Source organism: Triturus cristatus, chromosome 2_1 (assembly GCF_964204655.1).
Source record: "Triturus cristatus chromosome 2_1, aTriCri1.1, whole genome shotgun sequence".
NCBI lineage: Eukaryota > Metazoa > Chordata > Amphibia > Caudata > Salamandridae > Triturus > Triturus cristatus.
The window spans coordinates 174,643,161-174,662,231 of record NC_140581.1 but is presented as its reverse complement, the minus strand read 5'-3'; the positions used below and the strand labels follow the sequence as shown (position 1 = coordinate 174,662,231).

Sequence of the window (19,071 nt, the reverse complement as noted above, 5' to 3'; positions counted from 1 at the left end):
TCTGAAGGATCGACTGGACAACAACGCCCACGACAGCAAGGAACTCTTCAGCATCGTCAAGGAGTTCTCCAACCCCAGCACCGGCAACAACGACATCACCCCCTCACAAGATTTGTGCTACTCCCTCGCCTCGTTTTTCCACCGCAAGATTGCCGACATCCACAACAGCTTCGGCACACCACCCTCACACCCAAGCGTCAAACCAACGCCCCCCACCGCCATCCTCTGCACCTGGACCACAGTGACCACCGAAGACACAGCCCACACGATGAATACCATCCACTCGCGATCTCCGACTGACCTGCCCCCACCACGTCTTCAACAAGGCCGCCTCCACCATCGCACCCCAACTCCGAGACGTCATCAACACCTCCTTCAACCCCGCCACCTACCCGTAGAGCTGGAAGCATGCCGAGCTGAACGCCCTACTGAAGAAACCAACAGCAGACCCCACCGATCTGAAGAACTTCCGCCCCATCTTGCTCCTCCCTTTTCCAGCTAAAGTCATCGAGGATCGCCAATAGACAGCTTGCTGCCTTCCTCGAGACAAATGGATCCCTCAACCCCTCGCAGTCCGGTTTCAGAGCCAACCACAGCACCGAGACCGCCCTCATCGCAGCTACCGACGACATACAAGCCCTGCTCTACAACGGGTAAACAGCGGCACTCCTGCTCCTGGACCTCTCTGCAGCGTTCGACACTGTCTGCCACCGCACCCCTGTCCAACGCCTCAGCAACACTGGTATCCAAGAGAAGGCACTGAAGTGGATCATATCGTTGCTCGCCGGAAGAACATAGAGAGTCCGCCTCCCCCCTTTTCGATCAGAGGTCACCAAAGTCATCTGCGGCGTCCCGCAAGGATCATCCCTCAGCCCCAACCTCTTCAACGTCTACATGAGACCCCTCGCTATCATCGCACGCCAACACAACCTCAACATCATCCACTACGCCGACGACACCAAGCTGATCCGTTCCCTCAACAGAGACCCCGATACCGCCAGAAACATCCTCCACGAAGGGATGAAAGACGTCGCCGAGTGGATGAAGAACAGCTGCCTGAAACTGAACTCAGACAAGACGGAAGTCCTCATCCTGGGACCATCACGCTCCGCTTGGGACGACTACTGGTGGCCCCCAGACCTGGGCACCGCCCCCAGGCCGACAGACCACGCACGCAACCAGGGCTTCATCCTGGACTCCTCCCTCACGATGACCAGAAAAGTCAACGCCGTCTCCTCTTCATGCTTCCACAACCTCAGCTTTCTCCACAAGATCTTCCGATGGATCACGACCGAAACCAGGAAGACGGTCACCCAGGCCCTCGTCACCAGCCGACTGTACTACGGTAACACACTCTACGCTGGAACAACAGCCAAGCTTTAGAAAAGACTCCAACGCATCCAGAATGCCTCCGCCCGACTCATCCTGGACATCCCCCGATGCAGCCACATCTCCAGCCACCTGAAGGACCTGCACTGGCTCCCCGTCAACAAGAGGATCACCTTCAGGCTCCTCACCCACGCACACAAGTCTCTTCACGACCTGGGCCCCAAGTACCTCAACAACTGCCTGACCTTCCACACGCCAACCCGCCAGCTACGGTCTGCTAGCCTCGCCCTCGCCGCCGTACAACGCATCCAAAGGGTCACCGCCGGAGGCAGATCCTTCTCCTACCTGGCGGCCAAGACATGGAACTCCCTCCCCATCCACCTTCGGTTGACCCAAGACCACCTCGCCTTCAGGAGACAACTCAAGACCGGACTGTTAGAAGCAGTAGCAGTCCCCTTCCCCCTAGCGCCTTGAGACCCTTGCGGGTGAGTAGCGTGCTTTAGAAATGTTTTTGATTGATTGATATATTGATGTATCTGTAAGAAACATTAATTAGTTAGATTCCGCACCGAACCACACAGCCTCCCCGTTCTGCGAACTGACATCTAGGGTTAAGGTTATCACTTTCAGGCACCTAGACTTTTTTGGCACCAGTGTCGGTCTCTTGCATGGCTCTGCGTTCCTGGCGCGGAAAGCTATGTACAAGAACTGACGTCAGCACACGAGTGCGGCGTCTAAGTACCTTAGAAAGGTCCTACGCCTGCTATGCGGTTTTAGCTGTGCAGCTAAAGTTAGAGGAGACATGCAGCTGGAGTGGCTGTCTCCTTCCCATAATCATCGTCACATTTTTAGATTCTTCTGTTCCCAGAAAATCTTCACACACACAACATAAGGCACAAGAGCCGTTTTCTGCAGAGAACAAAGTTGGCCCGGCAAACCAATGCAGATATGACTCTCAGCACAGCACAACATTTTTCACATTAAATCATTTTGAAAAGGAAAAAATGGCGTGAAATACACAATAGTATGTGAGTGCTTTTTAAAAAAAAATGCAGTTCTCAGGAACACAGCTATATTGAGCGGCTGACCTCCTCACCTTGCCGGGGCACATTGTGCCCTGGCATTTGCAAATCACCTCTGTGGTGACATAGAGATACCCTACGACTTCAAGATCGAACCAGTAGCGGCACAAATCATTTTGTGTCAACAGGCATTAATCCAAATTGAAAGGTCTCAATATTGTTGCTGCGTTAGCTCGGTTAAGTAGAAAGCAGTCAATCTTCGTTTTCATAATTGAAACATGTTGCTTTGTGAGGGTGGCCTCCTCCCCTTGTGCCAGCCCTGGTGGTCAGTATCCCAACTTTGCATCATCGTCACAAGACCTGTGCACTTCTTTGGCATGTGACCACTTTCACAACAACATGCGATGTGGCCGCCCATAACCATCCCACAACATCCGATACAAACACAGCTCTTTCTGTTTTAGCACCAAAGATGATATGATGCATTGCTTAAAACGTTAAATTTCCCAAAGGCGAAACCCATTGCATTTCAAATACTTTTTTTTTGAGGGACACTGTCTTTATCACAACCATTTATCGATGGTACTTAAAGACTTATTGGAGGTTGGGTCCATGGAATCTTCATGTGCAAGATTCAAATAACATACCATTTCAGTTGCGACCATCTGTACACTCTGAACTCCGTTGGACATCACTTAAGGAATACATAATACAAGAGGGGAGATTCATGCTGCTCCTGGTATCGTGATCTTACTTGTCTTTTTTTCTGCAAAGTCTGTGTCTGTGCTCTATACAGGTTATTGAACATGCCTGTGGTTATCAAACACACCAGAAGCAATATCCCTTGGAGAGAAGGAGTCAATTCAATGCATCTCCGAAAACATTAACGCTGCTGCAAATTTTGCCAATTGTGGGCGCCAATGCACTCCGACATGCTGAGTAACACAGATTATAGTTCAGCATCACTATCGAGGCATGCGCAGTCTTGACAATAACTTTGAGGCCTGTTTCACCCTTTGGAAACCCTTTAACAGAACCCCTGTCCAATGAGTGAACTTGCATAGGCTGCTTGGCTCTCTAATCCATAGATCTTCAGGCTCAAATAAGTTACTAACTCCAGCATCCTCTTCTACAAAGATCTCCGACCCCATCACATTATCTGTAATTTGTGTGCCTGCATCTCTTGGCTAGAGGTCCTCGTGCTACTCATGTTCATTCGGTCCGTTACTTGTACCAAGGCTCAGGTTATGCACCTGTGTGCTCCAACACTTACATGTTGCCTCCTCCGACTCACATGCATGTGCGGAGTCCCTTTGACCTTGCTGTTCTTGACACTGCTTCCTTTTTTTTTGTTAACCTCATTGTTTTTAACTGGCAAGGCATGTTTGTGTTCCTGTCGCACAGTGACTACTTTGTGCTCAACATCAGAGATTGGGACAGCTCGTATCTGGCCCCTGGTCGTCTAAGGCGTCTCCTCGTCCACAGAGCTGCTACTTAAAGGACATCATCAACATCTCCTGCATTCTGACATTGTTGGACATTCGTCTTCAGTGCCTCATGTTCACTTTTGAGTGTCTTAAACTCTGTTACCTTTGCTTGCAGGTACCTCTTAACTTTCTATCAGCTTTGGGTTCCACCGGTCTCCTTCATTTTATTATCCAGTCTTAACTTTTTAAGTCATTCATTTTTGTTAAATGCCTTTTTAAAAACGGCACGTCACAGTATCCGTAAAAGAAGCATATCAGCTACAATTCTCTTCACAACTCCATCCACGGCTACGAGAAGCACCAGCTTGTAACAGGTACGAAAAGAGCAACAAGCAGCGTGTACGACACGAACACATCTTTAATCCCATTGCAGAGGCCAAAGAAGTACTCTACATCTATGACCGGATCAGGAACCGACGCCAACAGCGCTGGCGGTAAGTCAGACACCAACCACACAAAAAAAAAACCACGTACCCGCAATCTGGACTCTGATGTTCACTCGCGCGTGTTTCTCCGCTTTGTTCGCGCTGACTGTCATACGTGTCGGTTTCATAGATCTCTATTACTTGTGCTCCCGGTTTTCTGTGCGTGTCGGTTATGCTTCTTGGGCTTTGTGCGAGTAGATCAGGGTTTACACACATTGCATCGTACAGCACAGATCGGACATCGCGGTTAGTTGTCGGTCGGGTTCATTCCAGGATGGTGTCGGTTGTTGCAACTAGCATTTGTTTTCCAGCCAGATCATTGTTTTCCCTATGGCTCGGTTGTAAGGCTTGTATTCCGTACATGACGTTTGTAATTCACACGCGTTGCATTGTACTGCACGGGTCATAGGGTGCCGGTCCATGTATGTTTGTTGCTTGTTCGGCTCCGTGTCAGTCGGTACGTTTTGTGGACGGAATCTGAATCGGCCCCTCTGTGTGCTTTTTTTTATTTTTTTCACTTAACCTATACCATATCATTTTGCATTGTGAACATAAGTGCTTTATAGTCCTTCTCGAGTAAACATGAAATCTGTTCTGCAAATCTACCACTTATAGAGCTTTGTAAAGTTGTTTTTGAAAACTGGAATCACCAAAAAAGTTCTCTATTGGTGCACGATGCTACACTTTCATAAGTGAGAACCATATACCAAGCCAGTTTTTGAAAGGGTGGATTATAATATTCTTCATACAAAAATATTTTTATTGTGGTTAGTACTGGGTTTTGCCATGTGGCACGACCCTACACCCCTATAAACATACTTTAATAAGGAATAGTAAACATTATAAATAAAAACATTACAGTCTAATTTCATAATGAGGAATAAGAACTATTGTTAATAATTTTGTTAGTAATTGTGTTAAATTTACAATTCATATGAGGTTATATTTATGTCTATAGAATAGAATTTAATTTAATGTTCTATACCTATGTTGATACGAACAGATATTTTAAAGTAAATATAACATTTAGTTATTGCGTTTGTCTTTCTGAGTATGTTTTCACAACAAGTTTCACTTAATTCACCACAGGTATTGAAACCTCTTACAAAGAAAATTTTACTGTATGACTCATTGACAACCGATCCCAAAAGTTACGAAAAGTTATTGACTAATTGGAGGTACCCTTTCCCCAAAATTATTTGCTTTTTCTATTTTGTATTTGTAAGATTTCTTTAAAAAAAAAAAAATCATATAATGTTGTTTTTCCATTATAACATTATTGGAGACCATGTTTTTTTATTGTTTGTTAAGGATTAATTCAGATGGAAAACCAGTACATTTGTAACATCTTAATTCATATGTCTCAAAAGCACTTTCCTACAGGGTGTGAAGCATCCAGGCTACAATAATTGGGAATTGGTGGTACAATGTACCCAAAAGCAAAGAGACGTCTTCAATTGCGGTGTTTTTTGCATGATGGTAACGAATTTTCAAGTTATTATTAACCTTAACTGGTGTTATGAAATGTAACAGTGGATAATTGTAAATTAAATAATAACAGTTTGCATTGATTTTTAGTAATAATTTTTTAAACAAATATTATAAAGTAGTCACAAGTGCTTTTTCTGAAATAATTTGCAGGAGAGGGAGAGTTCATTGATGATAAAAAGCCAGCGTCATGTAAAAACACTTAAACACACATTCATCCGGATTACGATGTCGGTTTTGAATCGCATTAAACCTTCATGATTGCGTAAGCAGAATTGCCAACAAGGAGTCCAAGTTCATATTTTCAAATTATGAATCTGATATCTGAGTTTTCTGTATGATACAGAATTTTTTCAATTGCACCTTATGCTGATCTTCGCAGCACAAGCCACATTAAAAAAATGCTTAGTTTAATGAACACTGCACAGTCTTGCAGGCTTCTTGAGGTGGCAGCCACATGTGGCTTGTATTTGATGTGGCACTACATGTGCCCACAACAGAGACAGATGCAAGGGAAGGGGAGGCGGAGTGGCACTTATCATTAAAAGGCACATTCCTTGTACCATCTTGTCGACGGATGATTTACCTGACTGTGAAATCCTTGCCTTCTCCCTGGCCCTATCCCCCCATCAATCCTGCCTGGGGCTTTTGCTTTATAGACCACCTGGCCCTCTTGGCTCTTTTACTGAGGATTTGCTATCGATCATTTCCACACTGAGTCTTAGAACAAAACACTGCCTAATACTCGGGGACTTTAACATCCACATGGATAAGGGCGAGGATCCTGAAGTGCAAAAATTTCTGGATATGACATCGTCGGTGGGACTGCATATGTATTTACAGTCCCCTACACATGAGAAGGGGCATATTTTAGATCAAATTTTTTCGACCGTTCCGGTGGTCCTTTCCTCCCTTGCCCCAGTTCTTTGGTCGGACCATTTCCTAGCGGATTTCACGCTAGGACATCAGCCTGTGGCCGCCCGCATTTCGCAGCGGCTCGCTGCTCGGAGTTCTAGAGCCTTCCACAAAGTCACCCCGGCCATGATCACCCAGGCTTTAGATACCCATCCTTGTGTTTTTACGGGCAGACTGGAGGATGATGTGGTGTGTTTTCAGAATTGGCTCACTGCACGTTTGGAAGCCTTGGCACCATCTCGCCAGGTTAGATCTGAACTGGCACGAGCATCAGCCCCGTGGTTCTCTGCTGCCTTGGCGGCCAAGAGAAGGCACTGCAAGAGGCTGGAGAGAATTTGGAGGAGGCGCTATGATACATCGGCTAAGCAGTCTTACAGAGCAGCAGTGAAAGAATATCACAGGGAGCTCGTTGCAGAGAAAAAATCCTATTTGGCCAGAAGGATCGAGGAAGCAGATAGCTCCTGCAAAGAGATCTTTAAGATTGTTAAAGAATTCATCTCTCCCTCCTGCTGCACTTCTGCATCTGCTTTCTCGGAACCTTGGATCATGGAGCTTGCAGTATTTTTTACTAATAAAATACGTACTATCCAGTCAGCGTTACAAGGAACCCAGATCATCTTGAGCAAAGGTTCAGAGGTCGATGGCCTTTCCAACCCCTGGTTATGCCCACCAGCTATGCATATGGATTCTGTGGGCCCTACCCTGCACTGTTTTCCCTCTTTAGAGCCTCAGGCCTCGCTTGACCTTTTGTCTAGCCTGAAATCTGGCTCTCCTCTGGACCCTTGCCCCGCCAAGTGTCTTGCGACCCTGGCACCTGCCCTTAATCCGATCATCAACCCTCTCATTAATGCATCTTTGAAGTCGGGCAAAGTCCCCTCCTCCTGGAAACAGGCCTTAGTTCTTCCCCTCATTAAAAAACCAAATGCAGATGCTAAACTGCATTCTAATTATAGGCCAATCTCGCTGCTTCCTGCCCTGGCCAAGATCACTGAAAAGTGTGTTCATACCACCCTTACCAACTTTGTAGAGGGCAACTCCCTTTTACATCAGTCACAGTCTGGATTTAGATCTAACCTGAGCACCGAGACCGCTCTTCTTGAGGTTACTGAGATTGTGAAGGAGACCCTCGATAGGGGTGGAAAGGCCCTGCTTATCATGCTTGATTTGTCGGCGGCCTTCGACACCGTCCCCCACGACCTCCTCCTAATTAGACTCTGGGAGATTGGGCTGCGGGGTACGGTGTTCGCATGGTTTCAGTCTTTTTTGGCCGATCGGACACAAACGATCTGGGCCCCCCCTTTCTCCGCCCGGATGCCGCAGCTTAAGGTAGGGGTCCCGCAGGGCTCCATACTGAGTCCTTCCCTCTTTAATATCTTCCTTACACCTCTTGCGGCACGGGTGGAGGAGCTAGGGGCCCAGATCATATCCTATGCGGATGACACACAGCTCCTGTTCACTTGTGACAGGGGCTGTGACTTCGATGGAGCAGCCATTCGGAAGTGTTTGGAGTTTGTGTTTGACTGGTTTGGGAAAAATGGCCTCAAATGCAACTCCGACAAATCCGAGATATTGTTCTTTGGCTGTCCTGCAGACCCACGTTGGAAGCTATGGTGGCCTTCGGCCATGTCTCCCCCTGCCAGCGATTCGGTTACAGCGAAGAACCTGGGTATGATGGTCGATAACACTCTTTCCTTTAAAACCCAGGTTGCCGGCTTGACTGGGAAGTGCTTTGCCATCTTAAGGATGTTGCGCAAGTTTCTGCCCTATTTATCTTTGGAGCATAAGAAAATTACGGTGCAAGCATTAATTGGCTCGCGCCTAGACTACGCCAACATCCTTTACTTAGGTCTTCCTGAGTATCTGCTGACTCGTCTGCAGATAGTTCAAAATTCTGCAGCCAGGGCAATCTTCGGTTTAACTAGAAGATCTAGGGCCAGCAATCTCCTTGTCTCTCTGCATTGGTTGCCGATTCGTAAGCGTATCTTCTTCAAGACCCTAACTACAGCTTTTAGGGCGCTTCATAATTTCGGCGCTGAATATCTGCAGAGAAGGGTCAATTTCTATCTTCCATCTAGACCTCTGAGATCTGCTGCCCAGGCCAAGGCTATTGTTCCAACAGTGAAGCGTGCTCGCTGTGGAGGTCGCTCCTTTAGTTACCTTGCACCCCGCCTCTGGAACACATTGCCCTTGACGTTGCGGGTGTGCACCAATCTCTCGGTTTTTAGGAAAGGACTTAAAACCTATCTGTTTGCTTTGTAATGCTGTTATGGTTAATTCTGGTTATGTTTTCTGCTATGGCTGTTTGTTTGCTGCTGGTATTTGGTGTGATGATCTTTAGCGCCGGGACGCTCTTTGGAGCAGCTGAGCGCTCTACAAAACAAACAGTAACATAACATAACATAACTACACAATGTGGAGGACAAGGGGAGTATGCAGCCCTGTTAGTGGTTACCAAAGTCATTTTTCAAAAGAGTTTTAATTGGTGTTTGGCCAGTGTGAAAGTGCTGAATAAAAAACAAAAATGTGCCTTGAAAGTGGAAGCAAGGCTGTATCGGTTGCCTTTCCGAGATTAGATTGCTGACGGCGGCACAGACTAAGTTAAATCGCCCATTGGAAGCAGGTTGGGATTCCAGCTTGGGTATCAACAAAACCAAAAGTAGTGTAATAATGTGGTTTGAGAACTGTGATGTTGTTCCGAATAACGGAAATAAGATGTTGTATGGCTTTGAAAATGACATCCTATTAACACAATATTTGTTTTTACGCACAATAATGTAAAACATGATCTTTTTAATAACATAGACAGTTTACTCTAAATTAATTAAGGAAAGTAAGAATTTCCAATATTTTCTTAGTTTGCAGGTCACTACCTCAGTCATCAGTCGCTAACAGAAATTACCCAAAATCCTAAATGTATGGATGATTTAAGAATCAAGATTGCGCTTGATCTAATGGAGTCATCAGGTTAGAGTTTAAAAATGTATATGTCTCTTTTTGGTTTATATGTAATCCCTTTGTGGCAACTGAATGTTTGAATCCATTGCTAATTATTAATAAATATAAAAGTGTGTTATTATTTAAAATTAAATGTAAATGTTTGAGTATGTTAAATGTCATTTTTCTTGCCATTAAGTTTTGAAAAATTATTACACCGTCAAAGAAGTATGTCAAGTTTAGAATATAAAATATATATTTATTTGGTAATTATTGAATATTACCTATATGACCTGTACTTAGGGGCTGATTTAGATAGCAGTCGGACATAAGTCAGCCCACCATATTAATGTTGATGGGACCGGCAGCCAGATTTCCGGCAGTCCCAATAGCCCAATTCGGATGCGCCCCCCATTAGGGCAGGTGCATACTGGCCATTTAACATTGCGAACGGTGCTTCAGGCAACAGCACATTCCGCAATGTTAAAAGGCTCTTATGTGCATTTTAAAAGTACAAAGTATCAGGCACAAGGTGGTGCATGCCACCTTGTTCATGTAAAAAATTTGTGTGTACCCGTACACCCCAAAGGCACAGTGCGACCTCAAATAGTGCTTAATAAACGTGCACCAAAATAGACTATCAGTCTGTCTCTTTGGAGGCTGGATATCCGCCGCAAAAATACATATGGACGGGCTCATACTAATAACTAGGGCGGTGCGTGTAAAGCACCGTAGCAATGAAGACCTTTTTAAGGGTTACACAAGTCAGACATAAAATGACAGACTTGCAAGACACGCCGTGTAAACAATGTGATTTCCACCGCCATCCGAATTTTGGGGTGGTTGAATCACATTGTGATGGTGGGAGGATCAACACCACCGGCACGGGGGTGGTGATGCTGCTGCCATCATAAAGAGACCCTTTTTTTAAAAATGGATGATTAGACTTGTAGCAATGAATCCGTTAATGTAACAACAGACATGCTTCTCTCTTTACATGTATTACTTGGTATGCATTTAAACATGCACATTATCTGCCATCATAGAATTCCTGAATCTGTGGTTAAACATGCAATTTTTTCAAAATTGTAATATTCTTAATTTCCTTGATTGTAGACATATGCATAAAAAATAGTAATTTTTATAAAGTTAAAAACATGTGATTGAAACACCAGATAAGTGTAATTTCTATTTTATTTTACTATTAAGATGTTCTAATTTAACTTAATATTACATCTAGATTCTGTTGACGAGTTCTGCGGGGTCTGCAACGAAAAGAAGTCACCTGAAGATGAACATCAATTTCTGGTAATTTTTTATAGCAATAATATTTGTAAATATGTGAATAAAAATAACTTGGAAAGCAGAATAAACTTATTTTTCAGTAATCATTTTATTAAATTTACATTTTACATAATGCACCAATAATTTTTTTAACAGATCTACAGTGTTCCCTCCCACAAATAGTTTTTGATAAATGTGGTAAATTGTTAATGCTCCTGGTAATTGGATGACCGGAACACTTGTGTCTGCTTGGGGGTGGCTCATCTACCCAATGCCTCTCAGGCAGTGCGATCGAGAAATTACAACTTTTTCACTGGAGCATCACTGTGACTGCCAGCTCTTCCACCACCATGAAAATTATGGTATAAAGGAAATGAATGAGGCATTGCAGAGGCCCCGTGCTTAAAATGCATGTGCATGTACACCGGGTGTGATTACTTTTGCCCACCTGTGCGCATGTTGATTGGTTCATGGACCACATGGTTTTAGAGTTAATGATGTGCATGAAACATGTAGTGCAGTTCTATTCCAAAGAGGCACCTCCGTGGGTACTCTCTGAAAATTTGGCAGGAATGGTTTTGCATAGATTTGAAGTGCAACGCGTCCCCTCAGTCCAATATTAGTCATTAGATAGCTCCAAAGCGGAGGTAGACTAGCGGTCCATGACTTAGATGTAAGTTATATGGCTTGCCACTTGTCCCGGCTGATGCAGTGTCTGTTGTTGGAAAAAAAATAAAAAAAGGTAACGTAACACGGATCCTCCAGATGACATAGCTCTATCAAAGATCCATTTACTGGTGCGGCAGAACATATTTGAAGACACAATGTAAACCATGTTGGTGGACAGCTTCTGAGCTATAAAGATGAGATTGGTCAAGACACCATACTCCATGGACCTACCTATCTCAATACTAAGTGGTCTTACACAGTGAGACTAGTGGTCGTTGAATGAGTTCTGGGTAGGGACGGGTCAGAATTTAAATAGGGGACTAATACCAATATTGTACACTGCTCACATTCAATGGAATAGAAGCAGAATAATAATTTCGGGAATGAAACTTCCTGACGCATGTGGGCCTTGCCAGAAGAATTAGAAAACAGTGGGGATTGAGAGGCATTGAGCCGCAAATCTCAGACGTATTTAGATATGTTGCTGTATCTGCTTTGAGGATGAAGACTGTCTCCTAGTCCTCAAAAGCAATGAGGCAAGAAATGCAAAGTACGGGTTGGAAATTACAGTGAGAATAAGACATGTGGATGCAGATCCCAGATGTTGAGTCGGTGGAAGATTCATTAGCGTAACCTTAAAATTATCTAACAATACACAATTATGGAAAATCAAAATCTAAATACTGGATAGAGCATACCTCACCACGTCATGTAATATGAGGTATTTTGTGATGGAGGCAGCAGCATGCCAAAAATGGGGAGAGAGAGAGAGTGACATATAATTAGTTTATTTGTGAGCTGCAGTAAACAAAAGTCCTTTTGGGAGTACGTGTTTAAACAGAGTGTTTTCTCCACTATTGACGTATGATAGTGTCCACACATGTTTCTGGATAAACTTATGAAATTAAAAATGAAAGAAATATAACGTCATTTCTTATGGAGAAAATATGAAGAAAAAAATAGAAAAACCTTTATATTGTTAACAATAACGAAGCCAAAGGGTCTTTGTGGTAAGAAGGCGGATATTGCGCTGGGTCGTTTTATGGACTCCCGGGCTACGGGCAAGTCCTTAGGTCTCTCGTACCCACGGCAGCAAACTTCTGCCTTTCGCACCTTTTGTGGCCAAGGAAGGGGTGCCTCCTCACGTCCGCCGACCCACCGGCCAACAAAACAACCTGCATGAGGTCAGGGGCGTGGTTTTCCACAGAGCCGGTATGGGAGGACAATGTGCCGGTCATTCCACATCCACCCCGACACCATCCGACTCAAAGGGCTACAAGTCCGAGATTTCTGGACCATCCCACCACAGTGGGTGGCATGGTTTGCCCTCACCTGCTCCACTGGTGGTCCATTACTTAGGACAGGTGGGTGCTGCAAATAGTCCAAAGGGGCTACTCCCTCCCCTTCGAGACGAACCCTCCAGCCATGCCACCGCAATACCACCAAAAGTCGTAGGATCACTTGAATCTGCTGCGGGAGGATTTTACGGCCCTCTTGGCAAAAGAGGCCGTCGAGCGCGTTCCTGGGCCTGAAGTAGGTCGTGGTTGCTATTCCCACTACTTTCTGGTTCGAAAGAAGGGCAAAGGGGGCCTACGCACTATCTTAGACCTCATGAGCTTCAACGCCTTGCTTATTAAGGAGCGGGTCAAGATGCTCACGCTAGCTCCGGTTCTGGCTGCCCTCAATCCTGTAGACAGGATGGTAGTGTTAGACTTGGAGGACACTTACTTTCACATCCCCGTCCTGCCGGCCCATCGGCGTTACCTGCGGTTCACTGTGGGTCAGGAGCACTTTCAGTTCACCGTGCTCCCCTTCGGCCTCACCAGTGCCACTCGGGTGTTCACACAAGTGATGGTGGTGTTTGCAGGTCATCTGCGCAGATGAGGGGTTACAGTCTTCCCCTATCTCGACGGTTGTTGAAGGCGGGCTTGCCCCAGCAAGTCTTCTCCCACCTCCAGACTACGTCCAACCTCCTGCATCCGCTGGTGTTCTCCATCAATGTGCCAAAGTCGCACCAGAGTCACTGCCAGAAGCTCCTTTTCATCGGAGCCTTTTTCGATTTGGCATATTTCCTGGTCTATCCACTGGAGCAGCGGGTCAGTGCTATTCAAGCTCTGATTCCCATCTTTTCCGCCTCTATCCTTGCTTTCGGTCAGGTTGGTGCTGTGGATTCTGTTGTTGATGGCCTCCTGCATCCTGTGAGTGAATTACACCATGCGGCGCATGCGTGCTCTGCAATGGAAACATAAGTTTCAGTGGGCCCAGCATAGAGACAACCTATCCGACCATGTCTTGATCTCGGATGGCACTGCGAAACAATTGCATTGGTGGTTCACGGACAGCGATTGGGTGAAGGGCATATGGCTCTCCCTAACCCCAACCGGAGCATGTAGTAGTGACGGATGACTCCCTCCTGTCTTGGGGGGGCCATATGGGAGAGGCGGAGATCATTGACCTATGGTCTCCGGCTGAGTCTCGACTCCATATCAACATGCTTGGAGCTGAGAGCCATCCGACTAGCACTGAAAGCCTTCCTTCGCTCTTTCCGGGGAAGTGTCGTGCAGGTGTTCACGGACAACACCACCGCCATGTGGTATTGCAGCAAACATGGCGGGGTAGGGTCGTTGACGCTTTGTCAGGAGGCTCTGCGCCTCTGGACATGGCTGGAACACAAGGGCATCACCATGGTGGTTCAATATCTGGCGGGCTCTCTGAACACCAGACCAGACTAACTCATCCGCCAGTGCATGATGGATCACAAATAACGTCTGAACTTGGACTTGGCGCAAGGTCTCTTTCTACAGTGGGAAGACCCTTGTTTAGATCTATTCACCAACAAAGAGAACGCGCAATGTCAGCAGTTCTGTGTGTTTGAATTTGCAAAAAGGCACTCGCTCTGAGACGCTTTTCGTCACGAGCGGAGTTGCGGTATGTTGTACACATTTACGCCTATACCACTTCTGCCCAGAGTGCTGAAGAAGATAAGGCACGCCCGGGACCTAGTCAAATTAGTGGCTCAGGATTGGGCACGAAGGTACTGGTATCCAGAGCTACTCGGTATGTTAACCGATCCTCCGATACGTCTGCCTCTTCAGGAGGACCTTATGTCGCAGCAACAGGGGGCGTACCTTCACCACAACCTGTCCAGCCTCCACCTCCATGCGTGGAGTTTCAGCGGCGGTATTTGATGCCATTTGACTTGCCTCCTGAAGTCTGGGATGTCATTCTGGCCGCAAGGCGTCCCTCAACAAAAACGGTATACGCCTACAGGTGGAACAAATTTGTGGAATGGTGCACAGCAAAGGCTGTGGATCTCCTTTACGCCCCTGTTTCTCAGGTTCTACTCTTTCTTCATTCTTTTGGCAAGCAGCGCTCTGCTATGGGGACCTTTGAAGGTTATGTTTATGCAACCTCTAAAATATAGAGGCTTCCTGATCAGCCTTCTCTTTTCAAGTCCCCTGTAGTTTCACATTTTCATAAAAGCATTACCCACATGTTCCCTCCTGTCCCTTTCGTAATGCCTCAGTGGGATTTGAATCATGTCCTGACAATTCTGATGTGCGCTCCCTTTGAGCCTCTTCATAATTGTCCCCTTCGTCTTCTGACTCTTAAGACTGCTTTCCTGTTAGATGTCACCTGGGCTAGACGGGTGAGTGAGCTCCAGGCTCTATCATCTAAGCCTCCTTTTCTGTATGTTCATACGGACAAGGTTGTCCTCCAGACTCGTCATTCTTTTCTACGGAAAGTGGTGACACCCTTTCACATTGTGCAATCTGTCACCTTGCCAACCTTCTTTCCTGCTCTGCATCGTCCAAAAGAGGAAGAGAGGCTCCACCGTCTGGATCAAAAATGTGTGCTCTCCTTGTATTTGGACGCGATCAAACATTTCCGGGAGGAGGACTTTTAGTTTATACGTAGGTGCTAATAAGGTGAAAGCTGTACACAAGAAGACCATGCCAAGGTGGGTCGTTTTGTGTATAAAGATCAGGTAGTATTTGTCTAAAAAGGACCCTCCTGTTGGGCTGGGAGCCCATTCCACCCGGGCCACAGCGGATACAACTGCCCTGGGACGGGGAGTCCCTTTGCAGGACATCTGTCCGGCGGCGTCGTGGGCTTCACTGCACACGTTCGCCTGGCATTATTGCCTAGATAGCGAAGTAAGGAGTGATGGCTTCTTTGGCAGTTCTGTTCTCCAGGACTTTGTGTTGTGATCTTGGTTTGCAGACCCACCACCGGTGTTGGTATTGCTGTGGTATCTATTCTAAGGTGAGGAATATAAGTAACGTGTTTCTTTCAGATAAAAAAGTTAATTACCTTTGCTAACGATGTCTCTGTAAGAAACATTAGTTAGTTAGATTCCTAATCAGACCCATCCTGCCTCCCAGTTCTGGAAACAGACAACTAGGGTTAAGGTTACCCTTTTCAGGCCCCTAGACTTTTTTTGCACCAGTATCGGACTCTTGAATGGCTGTGTGTTCCTGGCGTGGAAATCTATGTACAAGAACTGACATCAGAGCACGAGGGCGGCGTCTAAGTACTCTGACGACGTCATTCCTGCGCAGGACGCCAACAACGGGCATGGAGCCACATTAGACGCCTATCGACGCGCAAGGGGTTTTGTTACAAAACTATTTCCGAATCCAGTCTGACGCCTGGGGCTATATCTAAGGTGAGGAATCTAACTAAATAATGATTCTTGATGATACATCGTTACAGAATGTAAGTAACTTGTTCTTTAACAGCAAACAAAATCGGTTTCTGTGAAAGCATCATGACCCTGGGAAAAAAAATAGTGGTAGTACAATTTCAGAGTTCACTTGTAAAATACTTAATTAAACTGTAAAGTGCATTGTCAGATGTGCGAATGTTAATATACTATGCCCTGGACTGTAATGATCCCTGCGGTATGTGATATAAGGCATGTTGTAAGGCTGTTTTACCAATATTTCAGTTTACTCTTTGTGCAAAGAGTAAATAAGGTATTTTTCCTGATGCTTTTAAAATCTGTAATTTTGTTTGCAGTATTTAATGCCTCCTCTATTGGAAGTTTGTGTGAGTTGATTCCAAACTACCATTATGGTGGCACAATGCAAGGTGTTGTTTAAAGGGACCCTTCTTAATACCAATGCTCTAACAACCAGGTTTTATAATTAATGAAAACTTTGAGAGGTGAAGCGCCAATGTGATAATAAGCATGCATTGACCATGTTTTGTGAAAAACAGAATAGCACTAAGGTACTAGTTTTGATGAACCTAGTGATTATCAGGAAAACTTGCATCACGTATCGTTTTTAAATAATAGTTTTCCTTTTTAAATTGGGCCCGGTTACTATGCAAATTGTTTACAAATGTCAAAAATTTTAACAGCATACAATTTAAAGGGATTAACATTGATTTATTCATTTCCTTTTCCAACAGCCGTTTTGTGATGAATGCGGTCGTTGGATTCATCTTGAATGCATTGAAACAGATGCATCATCCTTATTGGCGATTGATGGTTTTAGATGCCGAAAATGCTTATAATGCTATTTATTTGTGCAGTGCTGTAAGAGTATTAGAAACACTACCTCTGTGATGTGAAGTGAGATTTTTAGATGCATATAATCTATTTTACATTTATTTTTAAGAGTAATATAGGCGTTTAATTTGTTCACATATCATATGTATTATGTAAATTTATATGTAATATTTATTTTTCGTAAGCAGATCAGTGTTTTGTACTTGAGTGTAAATATATTTGACAACATTTGAAAAATAAAAATTTAATGGTTTGACTCTTTGTAGTCTTTGAAGCATTATTCAAAGCAAGCATGGACAAAGTCTCTTTCCTTGTCATAACATGAGAATTATCTTTTTTGAGAACATGTATCAATGGGATATGCAATCCAAAATATTTCCCCCAAAAAAATAAAAAAAGGAAATATTGTTTTTTTGGACAATTCCTTAAGAGTTACAAAAGATCAATGTTAAATAACACATGTTGCAACTTTCTTTGTTAACTAGATTCCCAGTGTAATTTCAATATGTAATCCATGACCTGAATCTACTTTGTGTGTGAGAGATACAATAGCTATGTACAAATGCTAAGAAGGTTGGGCGACTTAGTGTTCTAAACATACTTGTCATAATGCATCCTAAGCAATAAAGACACAGTTCTTGTTTTAATTTGTTTTGGGGTCAAAGACTTTAAGAGTTATGTGTGAACTTTCTTCTTTTGTTACATTTTTGTTAGTGTGGTCTGGAAATAACATACATGATTTAAATCTAAAATTTTGTCTTACGTAATACAGTATATGTGTTCATAAACTAAGATTCTTAATGCAGTTACAGCTGTAACTGCATAGAGTTCCAATGCATGATAATTAATGAAGATATATTAAAGTACAAATGTAAACCATTAAGAAATATGAAATTGTAAAATTTTAAAACAACCAACATAAAGGTTAAGTTACCTACCTTATGTAAGACATATTGTGATAGAGACATGACCTATCCAAATATTCATTAACTTTCATTTTCCAGACGTCATGATAGATATTTAAGATGATTGTTAATGGAACCCCTGTGTGACGTAACGGGTTGCCAGTCTACTACGCGTGTCATCTTAGGATTTTTGTCCTGCATCATTGTGATATTTGCATTGTGTATGTCGCCAACTCTAATTTGCGCTTTTCTCATGACTTTTCACTTCTTTCCATGCTTTAAGCGCCGAGTAATGAAGTGAATGGCCGTGGAGTGTTATTAATTACAACTATTGCCCTGAAGGGTCTTGCCTTTGAACCCTAAATAAATCAACACTGTTTTGAGTGAAAAGTAGGTCTGTAAGGAATCTGCTGCAACATAAGGTCTGACAGTTGATGCATTACCAAAGTGAGGGTGACTTCTCTTACATGATTGAGACCGATACCTCAGAAATTACTTAACTTTTGAACAGATACACAAGCAATACCTTCCACTTTGGTGGTACCAAGGAAAATTAAAAACAATAAATCGTGCCAAACTGACCTATCAAAATGGCCATCCATGCAAACATGAAATATAAAGAATGAAATGTCCAAAGGACGTGTACTAGGATGTAGAAGTGGCAACTTAGTAGTGTTCTTTAATGAGAATACAATGCATGATACTTGTGTTGGCTGACTTTGCCCTGTCATAATTGTCTGAAAGACCGTAAAAAGGTTTTATCTTTGCTAAATTGTTAAGGATATTGATCCGGAGGATGAGCATGCAGGATTGGGTCATCTTTTAGAAAATCTAGCCCCTTATTTGCTACAGGCTACACTATATAGAATTTAAAGATTATCCATGAACAATGTATTTAAATTGAGACAGACAACGCAAGTTTAGGTTACAAACAGTGGTGACGTTACAATAATATGGAAGGTCATCATTTGGCCTCGGTCTCTCTTCTCAACACTCGCTCTGCTGTTAAACACCAATTGGAGCTCTTTGACTTTATCAAAACTTACAGTCCTGAGATTTTGTATTTAATGTAAACCTGGTACACTGCCAATTCCA

General features: G+C 44.1%; 1 protein-coding gene across 1 annotated transcript in view; it reads left to right on the top strand.

Moving 5' to 3' along the window:
* LOC146863911 (uncharacterized) overlaps positions 1-17,109 on the top strand; it is a 48,343-nt gene extending 31,234 nt beyond the window's left edge. The window contains exons 9-13 of the mRNA XM_085637150.1: positions 5,353-5,441; positions 5,634-5,742; positions 9,522-9,630; positions 10,841-10,908; positions 16,972-17,109. Coding sequence (XP_085493276.1) covers positions 5,353-5,441; positions 5,634-5,742; positions 9,522-9,630; positions 10,841-10,908; positions 16,972-17,076 — 480 coding nt within the window. The 3' untranslated portion in view covers positions 17,077-17,109. The remainder of the gene's footprint in view (positions 1-5,352; positions 5,442-5,633; positions 5,743-9,521; positions 9,631-10,840; positions 10,909-16,971) is intronic.
* The last annotated feature ends 1,962 nt before the right edge of the window (positions 17,110-19,071 follow it).